This window comes from Panthera pardus, unplaced genomic scaffold (assembly GCF_024362965.1).
Source record: "Panthera pardus isolate Hobbes unplaced genomic scaffold, ASM2436296v1 HiC_scaffold_7, whole genome shotgun sequence".
Classification (NCBI taxonomy): Eukaryota; Metazoa; Chordata; class Mammalia; order Carnivora; family Felidae; genus Panthera; species Panthera pardus.
In genome coordinates, this window is record NW_026527002.1 from 52,439,582 (window position 1) to 52,460,509 (window position 20,928).

Genomic DNA, 20,928 nt, shown 5'->3' on the forward strand with positions numbered 1-20,928 from the left:
TGCTTATTTGTCAAACTTCTGTAATAAGAACACTTAAGATTGATTCTCTTAGAAACTTTCACATATGCAATAGCATTAGTAACTATAGTTGCCATGTTATACATTGCCTTCCCCATGACATATTTGTTGTGTAACTTTCTACCTTTTGACTCCCTTCACCCATTTTCCCTACCTAAACTTAATTGACAAAGTTGTGATTCCATCATTTACTTTTACAGATGCTAAGCTCCATGAAGATATTGGAGGGGGGAACCAGTTTCATATGGTCTATATTTATATACATCATATAAATATAGGAATGGTAAAGCTACTTATAGAAAGCCACGAGATTTTCTTTGTATTCCCAGAAAGCTATAAATGATACTGTAGTAAGAATCTTTTATTTACAATTGGAAGATTATATATCAGCTGTAAATCAATTCCCATAAGAATAAAAATTGGGGCAGGGATGCCTGGGTGGCTCAGTCGGTTAAGCGTCCGACATCAGCTCAGGTCATGATCTTGTGGTTCGTGAGTTCGAGCCCCACATCCGGCTCTGTGCTGACAGCTCAGAGCCTGGAGCCTGCTTTGGATTCTGTGTCTCCCTCTCTTTCTGCCCCTCCCTTGCTCACGGTCTGTCTCTGTCTCTCAATAATAAATGTTTAAAAAAAATTTTTAATAAAAAATAAAAATAATAAAAATTGGGGCAAATGATGCCTAGGCATCAAGCGATAGAAAGGAACTGAAATTTTCAAAAATATAGAGAGAAATGAGTGTTTTTGAAATAATTAGCCAAGAACAGAGGCAATTAATAACAGGTAACTTGGATAGCACTTAGTATACCCTGTGCTGACCATACTTTACACATTTTACCTAATTTAATCCTCAAAACATAGGCCTACAGGTAGATACTACTGTTACCTCTATTTCACAGATGAGGAACAGAGACCTGGAGTGATAATTTGCCCCAGGCTACTCTCAGAGTCTAGATTAGAACTCAGGAGTAGAGATTTTAGAACCACACTGCCTAACCACTCCATTCCACTCTAGTGTAATGTATAGCTAAACTATTTAGTTCCTTTTAGTAACATTTGCGTTTTTTTAAGGATCATCATTTAGGGGTAGAGTTGCTAAAGTATTTCTCTTTGCTCTAAATGTACCTCTAAAGAAAACTTCCACAAACAATAATTTTGAAGATTTTTAATGCATGAAAAGAACATCTCAGAAACAGAACAGATATTGACTTATTAACGATGAAGCACTATATAAAGGAGCCCCTTCCCCACTTAGTAAATAGGAATATAGTGTAAATAGACATGAAACGAGGTGAGCACTTTAGGATTAAATGCAAACCCTAAAGTTGTGTACAACATTCATATATGGCTTATTATCTCATAGCAACAATATTCTCATAATGATGTATAGGACATTGATACTGGTAAGATGCTTTTGACTCAAAACAAAAATGCTGAAGAGGTAGTTTTGCCAATGCAAGGTGAGAAAAAATGCTTTACCTTGCTTTTTTTTTCCTTAAACATCTGTAACCATTTTTTTGTTTTAATTTTCATCTGAATTAGCCAGGAAGATAATGATGCTTTTATAGAAGAAGCCAATTAAAAGCTCTCTGAGAGCTGATTTCCTCAAGTGTATGATGATGTTTTTGAAACAACTGCTCCAAAAGTCCCCAGGGAAGTCTCCATCGTGTTCTTCTGTCTTGGAGAGGATACGGATCTGGCTCAAAGGAGACCTGTTAAGATCTGAGCAGCAGTTACAGGAATTCATACTGTTTTCTTCTCAAATTCTATGCATGGTCTCATGATGGTAATTTCTACAGTGACCCAAGAATATTGGTAGGTACCCTGTCCTGGTAAGTCAGGGATGGCTTTAGATAAATATGTATATATATTGAAGCTTGAAACAAAAGTTTGAAAATCTCTCTAGCCTCTGAAACTGCATGATGAGTACTAGAAGGGACTGCATGTAATTCCTCGCGTTTTCAATTGTGTTTCATAAAGTCATCACCTCTTAGACGTAAAGGGAGTTTTAGTTTCTGCCTGACACATGCTGCTTTATCTGTAGGAGGAGAGCTGGAGTGGGGAAGTTCTACTGATATTCAGATTCTTTGACACTGGTCATTTGAGCCTATGTACAAACTAGCTTATCCTATTCTTACAATGAGAAATAAGTCCTCCAAGAAAAGTTACATTTCAAGGGGCAATGAAACATCCATCAATTCGCACAACTAGAAGTCATTTACTGGACGATGGTTAGGAACATCTAGAAACAAAGTGACATAATATTAATCAGGTATGACTTGTTACAGGAAAGAAGGCATAAATATACAGTAAGAGGTTTATCGATGGCCCCACAGATTATGTACATGTTGGAGCTGATGTGATACTGAGCAGGAATCCCTGGAGCATACCCCCAGCTAAAAGCAGATATCCACATACATTTATCCTTGCAAATACACAACGTGAGAAATCAAGGTCACAGGTGAAATAGCACTTTGCCTGCGGAGTGTCTTCTTTCCCATAAATATGCACAAGTCTGTTCTCCAGTGGTGGTCTGGGGCCTCACGGCCGTTGCCTCTCCATGGTGCCACGTTCCCTCCGTGCATGTGGAGCCAAGGCACATGCTGGACACCCACTCCCTCTTCCACCGATTCAGGCCGTGAGCTCCCGCCTTCACAGTCTCCAGATGCAAATTGAAGCATAAATAACAGAGACCACGCTCGTGGCTCCTCCTTTCACAACATTACCGGGAACAAATACTGGTCAAGGCAGCATAAACGCCACACACCAGTGTCCAGGCGGGGAGAGTAGCTTTGTGCACTTTTGCAAAAACAAAAACCCCCCAAAATCTAACCTACATGTCTCCTATTTTACTGATGAGCTCTGTCTGTAGCTAGGAAGACACTGTGTTGCTCCTGGGCTCTTTCTATCAGCTTCCTCTTCTTTTTCTTGTTCTTCTCCTTTGCCTTTGGGGCTCTCTTTCCTACAATGAGGGAAAGAGAAAGAAATGAAGACATGTCAGAAAAGGCTCTTTCTCTAGGAAAGAAAACACAAAACATTAAGAGTTTTACACAAAGCCCATCTGGAAAACATCACCTATGGAAAAAGCAGCCTCAAAGAGAAAATTGTTCACATTAATTTTGACGGAATAATAATAATTTACTAAATTGGATATGCTGTCTAAAACAGAGACTGATCTTCCTGTTATAGGGAACTGGCATATTTAAAAACCTCCCAGCGGCCTGATCAGTCTTGCAAATATCATCCTGCCACAAAAATTCCATTTATCCCCTCCGACTGCTAACAATGCTACCCTTTACTAGACATCTTTACATCTTTCTACTGCTCCACAGGTCAGTGGGGCGAAAGAAAATAAGCATCTATCTACAGTAAATATACCAGAAGTTTCAAACTCCCTTTTCCCTGCCCGCCCCGGGAGAAAAAAATGTCTTGCTTTTAACATTATTCCCTCCCTGTTCTCCAAAGGCTGGTGTATGAAATGACATAGGTGAAATACTTTCTTCTTTTCTATAAAAATTCATGGGGACATCACTCCTTATGTGGCTATGGCTTCTTCTACAAATCGCTTGGAATAAGTTATTCTTATTACAGTGAACAAGAAAAATGCTTGTGTCTGAAAAACTGATGACATGTGTCTTACAACCAGAAGATCACCCACCACATAATCCTATTTCTCCTCTTTGCCTTCACAACCAGGAAGCCCAGACTGTGAGCTAAAGGGGTGAGGTTTGTCTGCATCAGGAGTTTTTGCATCTAGTCTCCCTTTGCCTCTGCTGTATTTTACTTCTTACATCTTGTAGTCATGGTTTATAGTTTTTACAAGGTCTCAACTTTTCTTTGCAAGCAAGCATGTATACTTAAGAATGTGAGAGCAAATAATAGCAGGCATTTATTTGTGTTAGGTCCATTTCCCTCTTTGGTTCTAAACACATAGGAATCATGGAGGTTTTAGAATAGTAAAGAGCATCAAGGGCACCTGTATTTTGCAGAAATGAAGTCATCACAATACACCCTCAGTACAGAAAGATTTTTCCCTCAACAGACTAGTGTTTTAACAGTATAGTCCTGCAAAACTTTTCTCTTCCTGTGTAGTAATCCATACCACAAATAGGACATTCACTTCTAATGCATGCTTCCCACCCTTCATTACAGGGCCATATCTGGTCAGCTGTTCAGTCTAGATAATGGAGGTGGCAGCTAATGTAAGAAATGTGAAAGAAACAGGCCAGAAGTTAGGGAGATAGATCCATGCCTTAGGAAATCAGTAACACTAGATTACAGAAGGCTAGGAGATTTCTAAATAAGGGAGATGTTTCTCATATATTATCTTATTTGAGCATGGAAAACAGTCACATGATTGGCACATAGTTGATATTCGGTGTGTGTGTGGAGTAAAACTTTATCACAACATAAAGAATAACTTATTTTTAATAGGACACTACAGTAAAATAATCAGAATATGATCATGCCCTCACATTAAATTATTAAGGTCCTTGAAGTTATTTTCTGGTTCTTATTAAATTCTGGCATTAATGTTATAATGGCAGCTTGCCATCTTTAAACATAGTTAATCCTACCCAGTGAAACCTTAGTCCAAACCATCATTAATCAAAGAAGCTGTAAAGTTACAACTACTTTAGTAACAGTATATCTAATGATGAGACACACCTAATGAGGTCAGAGAGATTAAATACTTAACATAAAATTATATATTTAAAAAGAAGCATCAATTATTTTTTCTAAACAAAAACCTTAGTTAAAATCATTGCTGACTACATTGTAAAAATGAGCTCATATTTGATTTATTTAAAGCCTAGAGTTTCTTTTAGAGGCAAATTGAAATTGAGTACATGGAAAAATAATTTTACTAGATTTTTAAATGTGTTAAGATAAAAATATATTGAGTATTTAAATCTTTTCACATTCACCATTTTAATTTTTCATATGAAAAATGTGTACTGCTTTCACTAACAGAAGATCTATACTGAATGACTGGAAATTCTTATTTTAAGAGAGGGTCAATTTCATGCCACTTACCTAATAAATCATTCTGATGTAATTGTCAATATTGAATGGTCTTTGGGTTTGCTGGCTGATATAAACATTGTGTGATAGGAAAGTTAACTCACTATTTGCATAAAATAGTTCATAGCGTGGCCAAAATTTCAGCAATGCTTCTGAAAACTTATATAAGTTTTCAAATTGCACAATTATTCCATTGGCGATAAGTTATACAGTACTGGTTCCAAATAAAGATGTTTTGGGAGACCTAGTTACAACCCTAAAAATTTTCCTCAAAAGTCTCTTTTGAATGACACCTCTGTGCTTTTGGTTCATTGCTTGGTTTTCTTTTTGGTCAGCTCCATTTCTCATGTAGGATATATTGCAAATACCAAAGAATTAAGATGGTTAGCCAAGATTTGACCACGGATAGGCCTAAATTAACTGAAAATATTTTGTGGTCCAAAGTAGGCTGTTTTGACTTAAAGTCGAACTCGAATAAAAAAAAAATATTAAAATATAACCTAACCTAAGGTATAAAAAAGGTCTTGTACATATTTTCTTCTGAACTCTAATTGGTAAGACTAAAGGTAACTGAAAATATATATCCCTGTTTTTATATATTTGAAAATAAGTTATATTGGACATACAAGCATGCTAATTTATATTTCCTCCTTTTTAGAGTTGGAGAATGCCTTGTACACTTTCAAATTAGTTTACATGCTTAAGCACGTTCACCCTGTACAGGAAGCATCTAAAGGCAAGTATGATGCCAGTCACCCAAATTCAACTCATGCATTTAGCTTTCTTTGTAGTTCATGAACAACCACCTGGAAAATACACTGCCCAAGATCAGCACAAAAAGGTTAGAGATTTATGAGGAGATTGTCAACCTCCAGGTATGTCCAGCTCTAATGACAAATTCTGCATATCTTTGTCCTGAGTGCTTTAGAATACAGTGGCCTTAAACAGACACATGAAGATACTCAAAATCGCTTATCAGGTAAATACAAATCAAAACCACATGAGAGACCACTTCACACCTGTCAGAATGGCTAAAATTAACAACTCAGGTGAGGCTGTGGAGAAAGGGGAACCCTCTTGCACTGTTGGTGGGAATGCAAAACTGGTGCAGCCACTCCAGAAATCAGTGTGAAGGTTCCTCAAAAAAATTAAAAATACAACTACCTTATGACCCATCAAATGCACTACTAGGAATTTATCCAAAGGATAGAAAAGTGCTGATCTGAAGAGGCACATGAATCCTCATGTTTATAGCAGCTCTATCAACAATAGCCAAAGTATAGAAAGAGCCCAAATGCCCATCAACTGATGGATTAAGAAGAGGTTGGGTGGTGTGTGTGTGTGTATACACACACACACACAGACACACACACACAATGGAATACTACTTGGCAATGAAAAATAATGAAATCTTGCCATTTGCAACAACATGGATGGAACTGGAGGGTATTATGCTAAGTGAAATAAGTTAGAGAAAGACAGATATCATATGATTTCACTCATATGTAGAACTTGAGAAACTTAACAGATGAACATAGGGGAAGAGAAGGAAAAATAAGATAAAAACAGAGAGGCAAACCATAAGAGACTTTTAAATACATAGACCTGAGGGTTTATGGAGGTGGGTTAAATCGGTGATGGAAATTAAGGAGGGCACTTTTCAGGATGAGCACCAGTTGTCATATATAAGAAATGAATCACTGAGTTCTACTCCTGAAGCCAAGATTACATTGTATGCTAACTAGAGAATAAAAAAATAAAAAATAAAAAATAAATAAAAATACAGTGGCCTTGATAAATCAGTATCCATTGAATCTCTTCAGCCCTGTCTTACAGATGCAGAAGACTGGCTAGATATTTTACTTGTTAAGGAAAGCAATGGGGTTTAATACAGAAAGGCAGAACGAAGAAGAGCTGGTAGGTAAGTATGGTCTGTAACTGAGATAGCATCACACTTGTGACTCCCATTTTTTACATTTACAGAATGAAGATGCCATGATCCTCTTTCATCAGAGAGTTGTCTAAAATATCACAAGATCATCATCAAAATGAAGTTAGAACAATACCATCAAAACCACGCTCTAACCAACATAATTACATTGACTTGCACACATGTGGAAATGGTCCAACAGGATAACCTATCGACTCTTCTACAGAGAAAGGTGAACAGCCCCTTATGGAAATACTCCTAACGTCCAGCTGTAGATTACTGCTATTAGAATCAGAAATAGGGTAGATTCTTTTCAACCAAGATACCAGGCAGACTCACAAATTGCATGAAGCTGTGAAAATACTGACTCCACTGCCTGGCAGACATGAATTTCATTCCTTCATAAACCCCAAAGTTGAGGAAGGTCTTCAAAAGGTTTTTCCTTCACCAGGTTTAGGCAATAGTTTTTCCTAATTGGAACAATGGTTCTTGTACATCCCCAGGAAGGCTACAAAGGTTGCCTAGGGTTTCCATAAAGGTGATTAAGTGTTTTGAGGAAGACTTTCTAATTGTAATGCAATGAAAGAAAAGTGAAGAAAAAATTCAGTAGCTTTGACTATGAAAAAAATAACAAAAATCTCCCCTTTTATCTCTACACACACACACACACACACACACAGGAAAGTAAGTAACAATTATGACAAATGTATTTCTACTCTTAGATCCATAATTGTGACAAAAGTGATCATCTGAAACCAGGACGAATTCCTATTAAATTTTAATGACAATTTTGTGATGCTAACTTGAAACCTGGGCTTCATTGTATTTATGAAATTCACCAGGGGGACTTGGGGATCATCTCAGAGATCTTGTCATTCTTCAAAGCAGCTCAAGAGGGACAAAAAGGTCAGGTAAGCACCACACTGGGGGATTTTGTTGTACTTCAGAAGACACATGCAAGTTAGAACAGAGAAAGTTGCTTCCACATCTTCACAAGGACTGAGTTGTAGACAATGAATAACAATTGAGCAATTTCTTTTTCTCACATGGGCAACTTGAGTTTGCCCAAGAGTGAGTAGCAACAGAGATTTATTTATTTAAGGGTGATTGATGATTCTCTGGGAAAATGCCAGTTTGGCTCCTAAATATTTTAAAAGCTCATATAAAAATATACAAAAGACTTAAATATAATCCATAAGGGAAATAAAAACAGCTAATATAGTAACCAAATTTCACAATTAAAAATGCCAAATGAGTTGCTACTGCCAAGATTCACGTGAGAATGTAGAGAGACAGGCATCAGGATGCCTTATGAGAATATAAAATTGATACAGTCTTTCTAAAAGCCATCTGGCAATGCATACAAAAGCATTAAAATATTCATAACTTTTTATCCAAATTTAGGAATCTGTCCTAGGAAAATAACCTAAACTTGGACAGAGATTTATGCATAAAGATATTTACTATAAAATTCTGAAAAAATATATCCTAAGTTATGGAAATTTCCTACTACCCAATTTTTCATGACCTCTCTTTATGATTACTGAAATGTGTTTTCAACTATGAAGTATTTTGTATCTTAAGGCGACAGCAATTAAATTTGCTCCCAAGGGAAGCTGCATGTCCCTAAAATTTATCATAAATAGATTATAAGGAAAAGGATATAATACAAAACATTCCTCCTCTGGTGGTAAGCAGACTTTTTAGTGGAATGGTCAATCGTAATTGGATATAAGATATAAAAGCTTAACAATTACTGGACTACCTAAACACTTCTGGCATTAAGGATGGACATTTGTTCACAAAGCTGCTTTAATCTAGAAAGGCGTTCAAGTAGGCAAATATGATGAGCATTACTGGGATCTACCACGGCATGTCCTACATAGCCTGAGATCAAAATCTTCCACTGTCTATAATACTTCTGAATAACATATTAATGGTTATTTTTACATTAGCTGAAACTCCCAGGCGAGACCTTGAATAAGTAAAGCAAATGAATCCACTCTGTCTCCTTATTCATAGTACAAAATTCTTGAATTCGTGTTTTTAGTGACATTTAGAAACAAACCAACAAGTTTTGCAGTGTTGAAAAATAACAAGTTACATACTAAGGAGATTTCACTGGGCATCTTCAGTTTCAAGACATAATGTGGAAATCTGCGAAGTAGTCACTTAGTCATTTCATCTTTATGAAAGAGCAGGTGCTTCAAAAACCTACCCATCATCTTCAGATAGCTTGCAAGTAGTTGTTCACTTTCAAGGTTATTAGTGGAGAGGGACAATCATCCAAAAGAGAAAATGGTTGACAGAATGGACTTCTCTAATCAAACATGAAAATCATTTAGAATTCCTATATATATAATTATGATAATTTATTTAAAAAATCAATAAGCCAATTATGACTGTTTTGCTGTTCTATTTTTAAGAGTTTGCCATGTTTTTATTGTAAAAAGGAATAGTATGAAATGGATTTCTTTGTCCATAAGACCTCTACACTCTTCCTATGAAGCATTTTATGGGGCATGAAGTCTATTTTGTTGAAAGGAAGCCCCATTTGGTTTTAAAATCTTGTTTCATATTCCATATAATGAAAATGGAAGAAAATCTAATCCTAAAGATCACCTGAACCCTTATGAACTAACTATATCACAACTAAGCATTCCCGGACATGGTATTTCAAATTTTCCCTATTCTATAGCTCTGAAGAATACCTTCAGGTATATAACATGACTTATAAAAGGGGCAATAAGATATTCCCAAGACCCTACAAACTCATTTGAAGTGCCAAGGACTACAGAAAAGTAATTTGAATGATATTTGGGTTTCTTCCATATAATTTTGGTCATCCATTTGACTTAAGCTCTTAGATATCTGGTATTTCAAAAAATATCAAAGACAAGATCCTATAAAGTTTAAGACAAATGAGAATAAATAAACAAGGAGAGGTGGTTTCAAAAATACCTAATTTTTTTTCATAATAACTAAGTTCATCGCAAAGACAGTTTCAAGGTGGCAGAGATTAAAATTAAACTCTACAATTTCACGTGTGTGAAAAAATACCACAAGGGGGCAACAATTCACTTTTACTAGTATCTCTGGTGTAAAAAGTGTACAGGCCGGGAGCTTTGGAGCTCTAACTTCTTAATTTCTTTTAACCCCAGTTGGAGGCTTTTTTTTTTTTTTTTTCTTTAAAGCTCTATAGTGGACTAAAGGATACATAGCAAGGTCCAAGTGCAGCACAAGGAAAAGTGTAACTGTAATCCTTTAAAAAGATGTTTGAGGGTCAAGGGAGCTAATGAGAGAAGAAAAGTCAAATGAATCTGCTTCTCAAATGGTGATTTAGGGAAAAAGCATTATTCACACATCCAGGTTGCCATTTTCTTATGGGGCAGTTAATATAAAATATCTGCAAAGAACATGTCCTTTTCTTGGATCTCTTATTTATAAGAATAGAGTTGTAAAACTAAAAATTATCTTCATTATCTTCTGGTCCAGGGGTGCACACAGATTTAAGAAAAGTATAAGAGCTGATTGTCAGGTGCTGATTGAGGACAAAGGGCTGTCATCAAGTTGGCCTCCCAGGATGATGATCATTTGGCCAAATTGGGAAGGTAGAGAGACAGAGTATAGCAGATATGTTCCACCCCCTGCTCTAGTCCAACTCTGCCAAGTGTTAAGATATGAAGCAAATGAGGCACAGAAAAACTAGAGCATCCTAACCAAGCTCCTATAGCTTCTTAGCAGCTGCGCTAGACTGGGAAGCAGGTTTCATATTCTTTAACAGCTTTAAAGATTACTGGCTAAGGATATAGTTTAGATTTTTTTTTTCCAAGAGAAAAGTCTTAGAAGACAACTAATATTTCTCTGACCCTCTTCATAACTGAAAACCCCTTATGAATTGCATAAATAGCATCTGTAACCTAAGACTTTCTGTAAATGTATACTGCATTGATTCAATGCTTATTCTTTTAGCAAGGTGCAATCTATATGTTTCCTGGGTGGGGCAAATGAGATGGTGGTCATTCCTAATATGGACCATGCACTGTAAGTGCTTTACACATCTTCTTAGTTAACTGCATATTGTGAAAAAAAATCAGTATTCAAACCATTCTGCTAGAATGTTGTACAGCTATACACCCTAAATTTACTAAAAATTTGCAGAAAAATCTAAGGCTCATTTGGTACCCTTAAGTCAGAAAAACATCCAGTTTTGCAGAGAAAATGATATAACTGATTTTATTTGATTAGGACCAATGGGATAACCAGAGAAGAGTTTCAAGTTCCTCCATAGCTGACTTCATGCTATACCAGAAGATACCTTTTAAGATAATTCCATTAGAATAAGAGGATTCAATACCCTCTTCTTGGTCTTCAATCAATAACCATTAAAGAAAAAAAAAAGGAGTCCAAGTTATTATATTTAGGACTATCATCATATGGCAAGCATTTATTTAATTTGGATTCCAAACAATTTCTTTGGAACTTGAAGACATACTTACAAGTAAAATGAATCAGTAATTGCTACATATTAGGTAAGTCCAAGAACGGGCTATCAGTCCAAGCCTACTGCTCCACCTAAGGAGTGAGCCTTACATGAAAACAGCCAGCACAGGAGAACATAAGGAGACACATGTTCCATGAACGATCATAAGTGCATTCCCTCCTCTGTGCCCTTCAGCACTTTAGACCTCTCTTGTTAAAAAGTTATCACTTTCTGTTGCAATTTTGTTTGCCTGTATACCATGGCTACTATGTGAATAACTACGCATAGCTACATTTTAATGCCACTAGAGTCCTGGTTAGACTCCTGGTCTTTCTAAAAATCATGTTGCAGATAGTCATTCAAACTTAACTAATAAGAGGAATTAGAGCAAAGATATATGGGCTAGATATACACACTGAATGTGGTAAAGAACCTAACCCACCTGGTCTTTATCATCTATCATAAAATGAACTCTCTTGCTTTTCCTGGACTCCACCTGGCTTCTGCCCTCAGCATCAGTTTACACATGGTCTATGAAGGCAACCCTAGCCCTGAGTAAACCCCATGACCTTTAAGCTTTGTAACAACCTCAGTCTCTAGTCTTGATTGCATAGTCCCCAGAGAGGGAATCAATACGCCTTGCCACAGAGTCGTCGATGCCTGGCCAGCCCATGGATGGGTCACACCTAGGTCTAGTCTGGAGTGGGGGGAGTCACATGACACTAGACTGAGCAGGCATCTAGGATACATGGTTAGGACATCAGATTGGGGGTCAGACAGCCCTGGATTCAAAGCAAAGCTCTTCCTCTCAGAAGCTAGTGATCTTGGAGCAGTTACTGTTTCAAAGGCTTAGTCTACTCATTTCTAAATTGATATCAATAGTACCACCTATGAGGGGCAAAGAAAATGTGTGTACAGTTCCAGACACTATACCTGCCACATAAATGCTAACTTATGTGAGATGCCTCATGTGTATTATTTATAATCCTTATGACAGCCTGCAAGGTAGGCATTATTTCCATTTTGCCAATGAGGAAATAAGTTTAGAGAAGTTAATAGCTCAAAATCACATAGCTCGGCAAGGATTCAAACCAACATCTGGCTGATTCTAAAACTTGTATTCTTTCCACTATACTATTTGCATCCCTTGTGCCCAGCAAAATGTCTTTGATCTCATAATCATTTAAATGGCTGCTGAACAAACAAATTAATAAGTAAATACTAGGATGAAAAAAAGCATCAATCTTACCAACCAGTCCCCCAGTATATCAGGGTTCCCTTGGGCCACATTAGTTTCCCCATGGGCCTGGCCCTACAATGTATACTTCTCATTTTAATTCTTCCCTGGGGTTAAGGCATTCAAAGCCTCAGTTTCCTGAGGTCAAGCAACACATTTAGCATTTCCAGCTCAGTATCAACAGTGTGCCCATGGTAAAGCCCAAGGGAAGAAAACACAGGATGTTTCTCTTCCAGCTGAGAATTGGAAGTTTAGACCTGTGGTTCCAAAAGCCAGTTCATGGGCCAGACATAGAATCCTCCAGGGAGGTTTTTTTAAATATAGGTTCCCTAGCCATCCACTGACTCCTGACTGAAACCTTCAGGACAGAAAATCCAGAATTGTTTTTAAGCTTCAAGAGGTGATTCAGCACAAAGTTAAGAGTATACACAAGTCGAGAGTATAAAACTCCGAGGAAAAGGACGTGGGCAGGAGAAAGAACTTTGGAAGAGGATGTAAGAGCACCTCAAAGTAAATGACAACCTCCTTCCCAACTGAGCTGAGAAATAGCTTCCAAATTGTGAAATGAAGCAAACTTCTTTGTGCTGGGACTCCCCTCCCTTGGTTCCATTTGTGATGATGCCCCAAGAAAGCAGCAGAAATCAAGCTGCCCCTGTGTCAAGAGGAAGGCACACAGCCAGGAAAAGGGCCCCTTATCTTTATGCTCAAGCTAAGGTGTAGATCACTCATGTTACAGATGACTCATTTCTCCTGTGGTTGTATACCAGAAACTTGCTTTACTTTATGTCTCAATTCACCCAATTAACAAGATTCTGGGTTTTTTGAAAGACAATCTAATTAGTTTTCAGAAATTCTAAAGAGTTGGACAAAAAAAACAAAATTGCAGTTGAAAAAAACTATTATAGGAGCACCTGGGTGGCTTAGTCAGTTAAGCATCAGATTTTGGCTCAAGTTATGATCTCATGGTTCATGGGTTCAAGCCCCACATCAGGCTCTGTGCTGACAGTGTGCCTGCCTGGTGATTCATTCATTCTTTCTTTCTCTCTCTCTACCCCCCTTCTCTCTTTGCCTCTCCCCCACATTCATTCATTTCTCTCTCTCAAAAATAAACTTAAAAAAATAAATTTGAACTATTATCAACTTGGGGGACTCTTTTTAAAGGATCTATATCTATATATAGATATATAGAGTATATAGATACATAGAGAGTATATAGATATATATCTAGGATATAGAGTTGGCACTTCAAAAATTGGAAAGTAATTCCCTTTCAGACCAGGTGACACAAATATTGTGTCAAATATTTAATATGACAGGTATTAAAATATTAGCTGTATTGAAGGAAGCATATTACAAATCCTTTTTTTCTTTCAGAAAGGTACTCTGAGCTTCTTCCAAATTATTAAATCATCATCATGTAGGTGTTAGCTAATCACCACCACCACCACCACATAGGTGTTAACTATGTGCCAGGCAGTGTTTTATGTACAACTCATTTCATACTAAAAATACCTCTGTGAAATAGATAGTATCTTTAGTCCTACTATGCAGAAAAGAAAACAGAAGATCATAAAGGTAAGGTAACCTAAGATGACAGAGCCAGCATATGGCAGAGGTCTGATTTGAACTCAGGTAATCTGTTCCCTTTGTTTACCCTCCTTATCCATTGTGCTAATCTCTCTCTCATCACCTTTGTGTGATATAAATGTGATGTCCTGAGAGTTAAGAGAGGAAGAAGCTCAGTGTTACAACATTCTTCCCTTTAATCAGAGGCTCCCACAAACCCTATGAACAGGTCATTCACGGTTAAATGCCTGGACCATCAAATTCATAAAATGAAGGCTGGGCCCATCATTGTTTTGATACAAGACCAGGATGATAAAGGGCATTTTTTTTTGCTGTTATTCTTGCAGAACATGGAAAGTAAACAAGTATCTGCCAAAATGAATAGTCTCTGTCTACAAGTAAAAACAAAACAAATGTTATGGTCAATGTAGAATCTTTGTCAACCACCCAAGCAGCAGTGATGGATCTCAATTAGAAGGAAAATACTGGACAAGGAACTCTAAATAACATGTTCAACACACCTAATGATTATTAGAGACATCAAATCTCTAAAGTTTCAAGAAGTCTAAAACTTTGCTGAGTTATCTTGAATCCTAATATCTTTGTCTGTGATTGCCAAATATTAAAAGAGCAGAACATGGGTAAGGATTTTTATAAACATCCTAATCTTTAATAAATTAGCTTTATTTCTCCTCAACTGAAAATGGTAATTTACTCTCCAGAAGTATATTGACTTTTAAGCGTAGAATACAGAGTAAAATCAAAGGAAGCTACTGCACATGTACATACATACATATACACACAATAAGTATCCATAGTATTTCCCAAGCATTGCTTAGATCACTATACTCTAATCAGTTTTATTTAACCTAGGTGCCAAAAGAAAACATGAGAAACCAAAAGTTTACAAGTAACATGAAACGATGTAAGACCTAATGGAAACAATTTAAAATGAATCATCACTGAATCAGATATCCAAGAGGAGATTCACATTCCAAACAACTATGTTTATAGTAAAGACATCACCTGGAGTTCCATGAAAAAAAACAGAGAGAAATCACTAAGAATTTATGTTAAAAAAAAAGGCAACATTCTCACCATCTTAGCAGGGCAGCAGGCTCAGGACCTGTGTTTAAACATGAGCTAAATGCATCAGTGCAGTTGAGTTAAAAGTTAAAAATGCCTATTAATGGTTGAAGTCATGCCCACCAAAAGTGTAGGGTGGGCAAAGTGCTGTGCACATTTACTATACTCAGATACTGCATCCTCATTTGGCTTTCAATCATTTAAGCCAGCCTGTCCAAATGAGGGGACCAAAAATGAAGTTGGTTTAAAAAAAAAAAAAAAAAAGGACTTTAAGGAAAGACTGTGAAAAAAAGATGTTAAGGCTCACATATAAAAAAAATCCTCTTGTAAAAGAACTGTATTCTACCTTTCACTATTATGTTGCTAATGAAAAAAAGTTACAGCTACAAAGATATAACATGGTTATAATAACTCCTTTATCAGGGAAGTCGGAGACTGAGTTATTGAGAATAGAAAGCTTTCCTGCTTTACCATTTTCAAAAATTAGGTTAGCATTTTTTTTACAGTAGTAGTACAGAATTCAGTCAGAAGACAAGACATTTATGGAAATCACTTCTAATCAGTTTGATTCTAATACAAAACTGACAAAATGCATGGGTAATAAATGTAAGGATTAATACTTATATTTTGATACACTTAACACTTCATAAAGTATTTTAAACTGCCTTAAAGTAGCACTTTCCACATCTTCCTATAAAAAAATTCTAAATCTCACCAAAATAATGCCCAGGGCTCATGATTTACATGTTTTCTTAAAAGCTAAATTAATTATAGCATTAATCAAGTTGTTTTAAAGACAACTGCAGCTATATTTTAATGACCCTTCAATTTAATCTGAAATTCTAGGTCACTGACAATTTCAATAGCAATAAAATAGTCCATCCTAAAAATTACTGTGCACAATTTCTCTGAGGGATGCATGTGTATGCATCTTTATAAGTGCACGTGTGGGGTGCCTGGGTGGCTCAGTGGGTTGAGCATCTGACTTTGACTCAGGTCATAATCTCACAGTTTGTGAGTTCAAGCCCCGCATCGGGCTCTGTGCTGACAGCTCAGAGCCCGGAGCCTGCTTTGGATTCTGTGTCTCCTTCTCTCTCTGCCCATCCCTCGCTGTGCTCTGTCTCTCAAAAACAAATAAATGTAAAAAAAAAAAAAAATTGTAAGTGCACATGTACCTAAAACATATCCCTCCATAAACTACACCTGGGTATACTGGTTGAGAAGACAGTTTACTTAAATATATTTGTGTGCATCATGGAGCATTTAAAATTCTATTTTGTAAGGATTATGGTCAAATTACACATTAAATAAAAGATTAAAACTTCTGGGGAATTAAAAACAGTAAACTCAAAAAGTGTCGCAAAATCTCTATGGTAGAAAGAAGAGATAGAGAAGATGGTGGCATAGGAGGACACTGGGCTCACCGCGCGTCCTGCTGATCACTTAGATTCCACCTACACCTGCCTAAATAACCCAGAAAACCGCCAGAGGATTAGCAGAACAGAGTCCCCAGAGCCAAGCACAGACAAGAAGCCCACCAAGAGGGTAGGAAGGGTGGCGAGGCGATGCGCGCTCCACGGACTGGCGGGAGGGAGCCAGGGCGGAGGGGTGGCCCACTGGCCAAGCAGAGCCCCTGAGTCTGGCTGGCAAAAGCGGAGGGGCCGCACGGAGTGTGTTCCGACAGCAAGCGGGACTTAGAATCTGGGAGGTCATAAGTGAACAGCTCTGCTCAAAAGCGGGAAGGCTGGAGGACAAAGGGAGGGAGAGTTGCTGAGCCCCCAGATGACAGAGCTCAGTTTGGCAGGGAACAAAGACGCTTGCCAGCGCCATCTCCCTCGCCCATCCCCCAGCCAAAATCCCAAAGGGAACCTCCTGCCAGGGAACTTGCTTGCTCTGCCAAACACCCAGTGCTGTGCTTCTGCGGAGCCACCCCTCCAGCAGCAGGTCTGACTCCCTCCCGCTGCCACAGGGCCCCTCCTGAAGTGGATCACCTAAGGAGAAGCGAGCTAAGCCTGCCCCTCCTGCCCCCGTGCACCTTGCCTACCCACCCCAGCTAATATGCCAGATCCCCAGCACCACAAGCCTGGCAGTGTGCAAGTAGCTCAGACGGGCCACACCACCCCACAGTGAATCCCGCCCCTAGGAGAGGGGAAGAGAAGGCACACACCAGTCTGACTGTGGCCCCAGCGGTGGGCTGGGGGCAGACATCAGGTCTGACTGTGGCCCCTCCCACCAACTCCAGTTATACACCACAGCACAGAGGATGTGCCCTGCAGGTCCGCACCACTCCAGGGACTATCCAAAATGACCAAACGGAAGAATTCCCCTCAGAAGAATCTCCAGGAAATAACAACAGCTAATGAACTGATCAAAAAGGATTTAAATAATATAACAGGAAGTGAATTTAGAGTAATAGTCATAAAATTAATCACTGGGCTTAAAAACAGTATAGAGGACAGCAGAGAATCTCTTGCTACAGAGATCAAGGGACTAAGGAACAGTCAGGAGGAGCTGAAAAACGCTTTAAATGACATGCAAAATAAAATGGAAATGACCACGGCTCGGATTGAAGAGGCAGAGGAGAGAATAGGTGAACTAGAAGATAAAATTATGGAAAAAGAGGAAGCTGAGAAAAAGAGAGATAAAAAAATCCAGGAGTATGAGGGGAAAATAAGAGAACTAAGTGATACACTAAAAAGAAATAATATACACATAATTGGTATCTCAGAGGAGGAAGAGAGAGGGAAAGGTGCTGAAGGTATACTTGAAGAAATAATAGCTGAGAACTTCCCTGAACTGGGGAAGGAAAAAGGCATTGAAATCCAAGAGGCAGAGACATAACTTGAATTGATCTTCTGCACGACATATCATAGTGAAACTGGCAAAATACAAGGATAAAGAGAAAATTCTGAAAGCAGCAAGGGATAAACGTGCCCTAACATATAAAGGGAGACCTATAAGACTCGTGACGGATCTCTCATCTGAAACTTGGCAGGCCAGAAAGGAATGGCAGGAGATCTTCAATGTGATGAACAGGAAAAATATGCAGCTGAGAATCCTTTATCCAGCAAGTCTGTCATTTACAATAGAAGGAGAGATAAAGGTCTTCCCCAACAAACAAAAACTGAAGGAATTCGTCACCACTAAACCAGCCCTACAAGAGATCCTAAGGGGGATCCTGTGAGACAAAGTACCAGAGACATCGCTACAAGCATAAAACCTACGGACATCACAATGACTCTAAACTCATATCTTCCTATAATAACACTGAATGTAAATGGACTAAATGCACCAACCAAAAGACATAGGGTATCAGAATGGATAAAAAAAACAAGACCCATCTATTTGCTGTCTACAAGAGACTCATTTTAGATCTGAGGACACCTTCAGATTGAGAGTGAGGAGATGGAGAACTATTTATCATGCTACTGGAAGTCAAAAGAAAGCTGGAGTAGCCATACTGATATCAGACAAACTAGACTTTAAATTAAAGGCTGTAACAAGAGATGAAGAAGGGCATTATATAATAATTACAGGGTCTATCCATCAGGAAGAGCTAACAATTATAAATGTCTATGTGCCGAATACGGGAGCCCCCAAATATATAAAACAATTACTCATAAACATAAGCAACCTTATTGATAAGAATGTGGTCATTGCAGGGGACTTTAACACCCCACTTACAGAAATGGATAGATCATCTAGACACACGGTCAATAAAGAAACAAGGGCCCTGAATGATACATTGGATCAGATGGACTTGACAGATATATTTAGGATTCTGCATCCCAAAGCAACAGAATATACTTTCTTCTCAAGTGCACATGGAACATTCTCCAAGATAGATCACATACTGGGTCACAAAACAGCCCTTCATAAGTATACAAGAATTGAAATCATACCATGCATACTTTCAGACCACATTGCTATGAAGCTTGAAATCAACCACAGGAAAAAGTCTGGAAAACCTCCAAAAGCATGGAGGTTAAAGAACACCCTACTAAAGAATGAGTGGGTCAACCAGGCAATTAGAGAGGAAATTTAAAAATATATGGAAACAAACGAAAATGAAACTACAACAATCCAAACGCTTTGGGATGCAGCGAAGGCAGTCCTGAGAGGAAAATACATTGCAATCCAGGCCTATCTCAAGAAACAAGAAAATCCCAAGTACAAAATCTAACAGCACACCTAAAGGAAATAGAAGCAGAACAGCAAAGGCAGCCTAAACCCAGCAGAAGAAGAGAAATAATAAAGAGCAGAGCAGAAATAAACAATATAGAATCTAAAAAAACTGTAGAGCAGATCAACGAAACCAAGAGTTGGTTTTTTGAAAAAATAAACAAAATTGACAAACCTCTAGCCAGGCTTCTCAAAAAGAAAAGGGAGATGACCCAAATAGATAAAATCATGAATGAAAATGGAATTATTACAACCAATCCCTCAGAGATACAAGCAATTATCAGGGAATGCTATGAAAAATTATATGCCAACAAATTGGACAACTTGGAAGAAATGGACAAATTCCTAAACACCCACACTCTTCCAAAACTCAATCAGGAGGAAATAGAAAGCTTGAACAGACCCATAACCAGCGAAGAAATTGAATCGGTTATCAAAAATCTCCCAACAAATAAGAGTCCAGGACCAGATGGCTTCCCAGGGGAGTTCTACCAGACGTTTAAAGCAGAGATAATACCTATCCTTTTCAAGCTATTCCAAGAAATAGAAAGGGAAGGAAAACTTCCAGACTCATTCTATGAAGCCAGTATTACTTTGATTCCTAAACCAGACAGAGACCCAGTAAAAAAAGAGAACTACAGGCCAATATCCCTGATGAATATGGATGCAAAAATTCTCAATAAGATACTAGCAAATCAAATTCAACAGCATATAAAAAGAATTACTCACCATGATCAAGTGGGATTCCTTCCTGGGATGCAGGGCTGGTTCAACATTCGCAAATCAATCAATGTGATACATCACATTAATAAAAGAAAAGAACCATATGATCATGTCAATCGATGCAGAAAAGGCCTTTGACAAAATTCAGCACCCTTTCTTAATAAAAACCCTTGAGAAAGTCGGGATAGAAGGAACATACTTACACACCATAAAAGCCATTTATGAAAAGTCCACAGCTAACATCATCCTCAGTGGGGAAACACTGAGAACTTTTTCCCTGAGATCAGGAACACGACAGGGATGCCCATTCTCATCACTGTTGTTTAACATAGTGCTGGAAGTTCTAGCATCAGCAATCAGACAACAAAAGGAAATCAAAGGCATCAAAATTGGCAAAGATGAAGTCAAGCTTTCACTTTTTGCAGATGACATGATACTATACATGGAAAATCCGATAGACTCCACCAAAAGTCTGCTAGAACTGATACATGAATTCAGCATAGTCGCAGGATACAAAATCAATGTACAGAAATCAGTTGCTTTCTTATACACTAACAATGAAGCAACAGAAAGACAAAGAAACTGATCCCATTCACAATTGCACCAAGAAGCATAAAATACCTAGGAATAAACCTAACCAAAGATGTAACAGATCTGTATGCTGAAAACTATAGAAAGCTTA

General features: G+C 37.9%; 1 protein-coding gene across 1 annotated transcript in view; it reads right to left on the reverse strand.

Annotated features, from left to right (window-relative positions):
- Positions 1 to 1,164: 1,164 nt before the first annotated feature.
- RSPO2 (R-spondin 2) overlaps positions 1,165 to 20,928 on the reverse strand; it is a 166,390-nt gene continuing 146,626 nt past the window's right edge. The window contains exon 5 of the mRNA XM_019467857.2: positions 1,165 to 2,976. Coding sequence (XP_019323402.1) covers positions 2,864 to 2,976 — 113 coding nt within the window. The 3' untranslated portion in view covers positions 1,165 to 2,863. The remainder of the gene's footprint in view (positions 2,977 to 20,928) is intronic.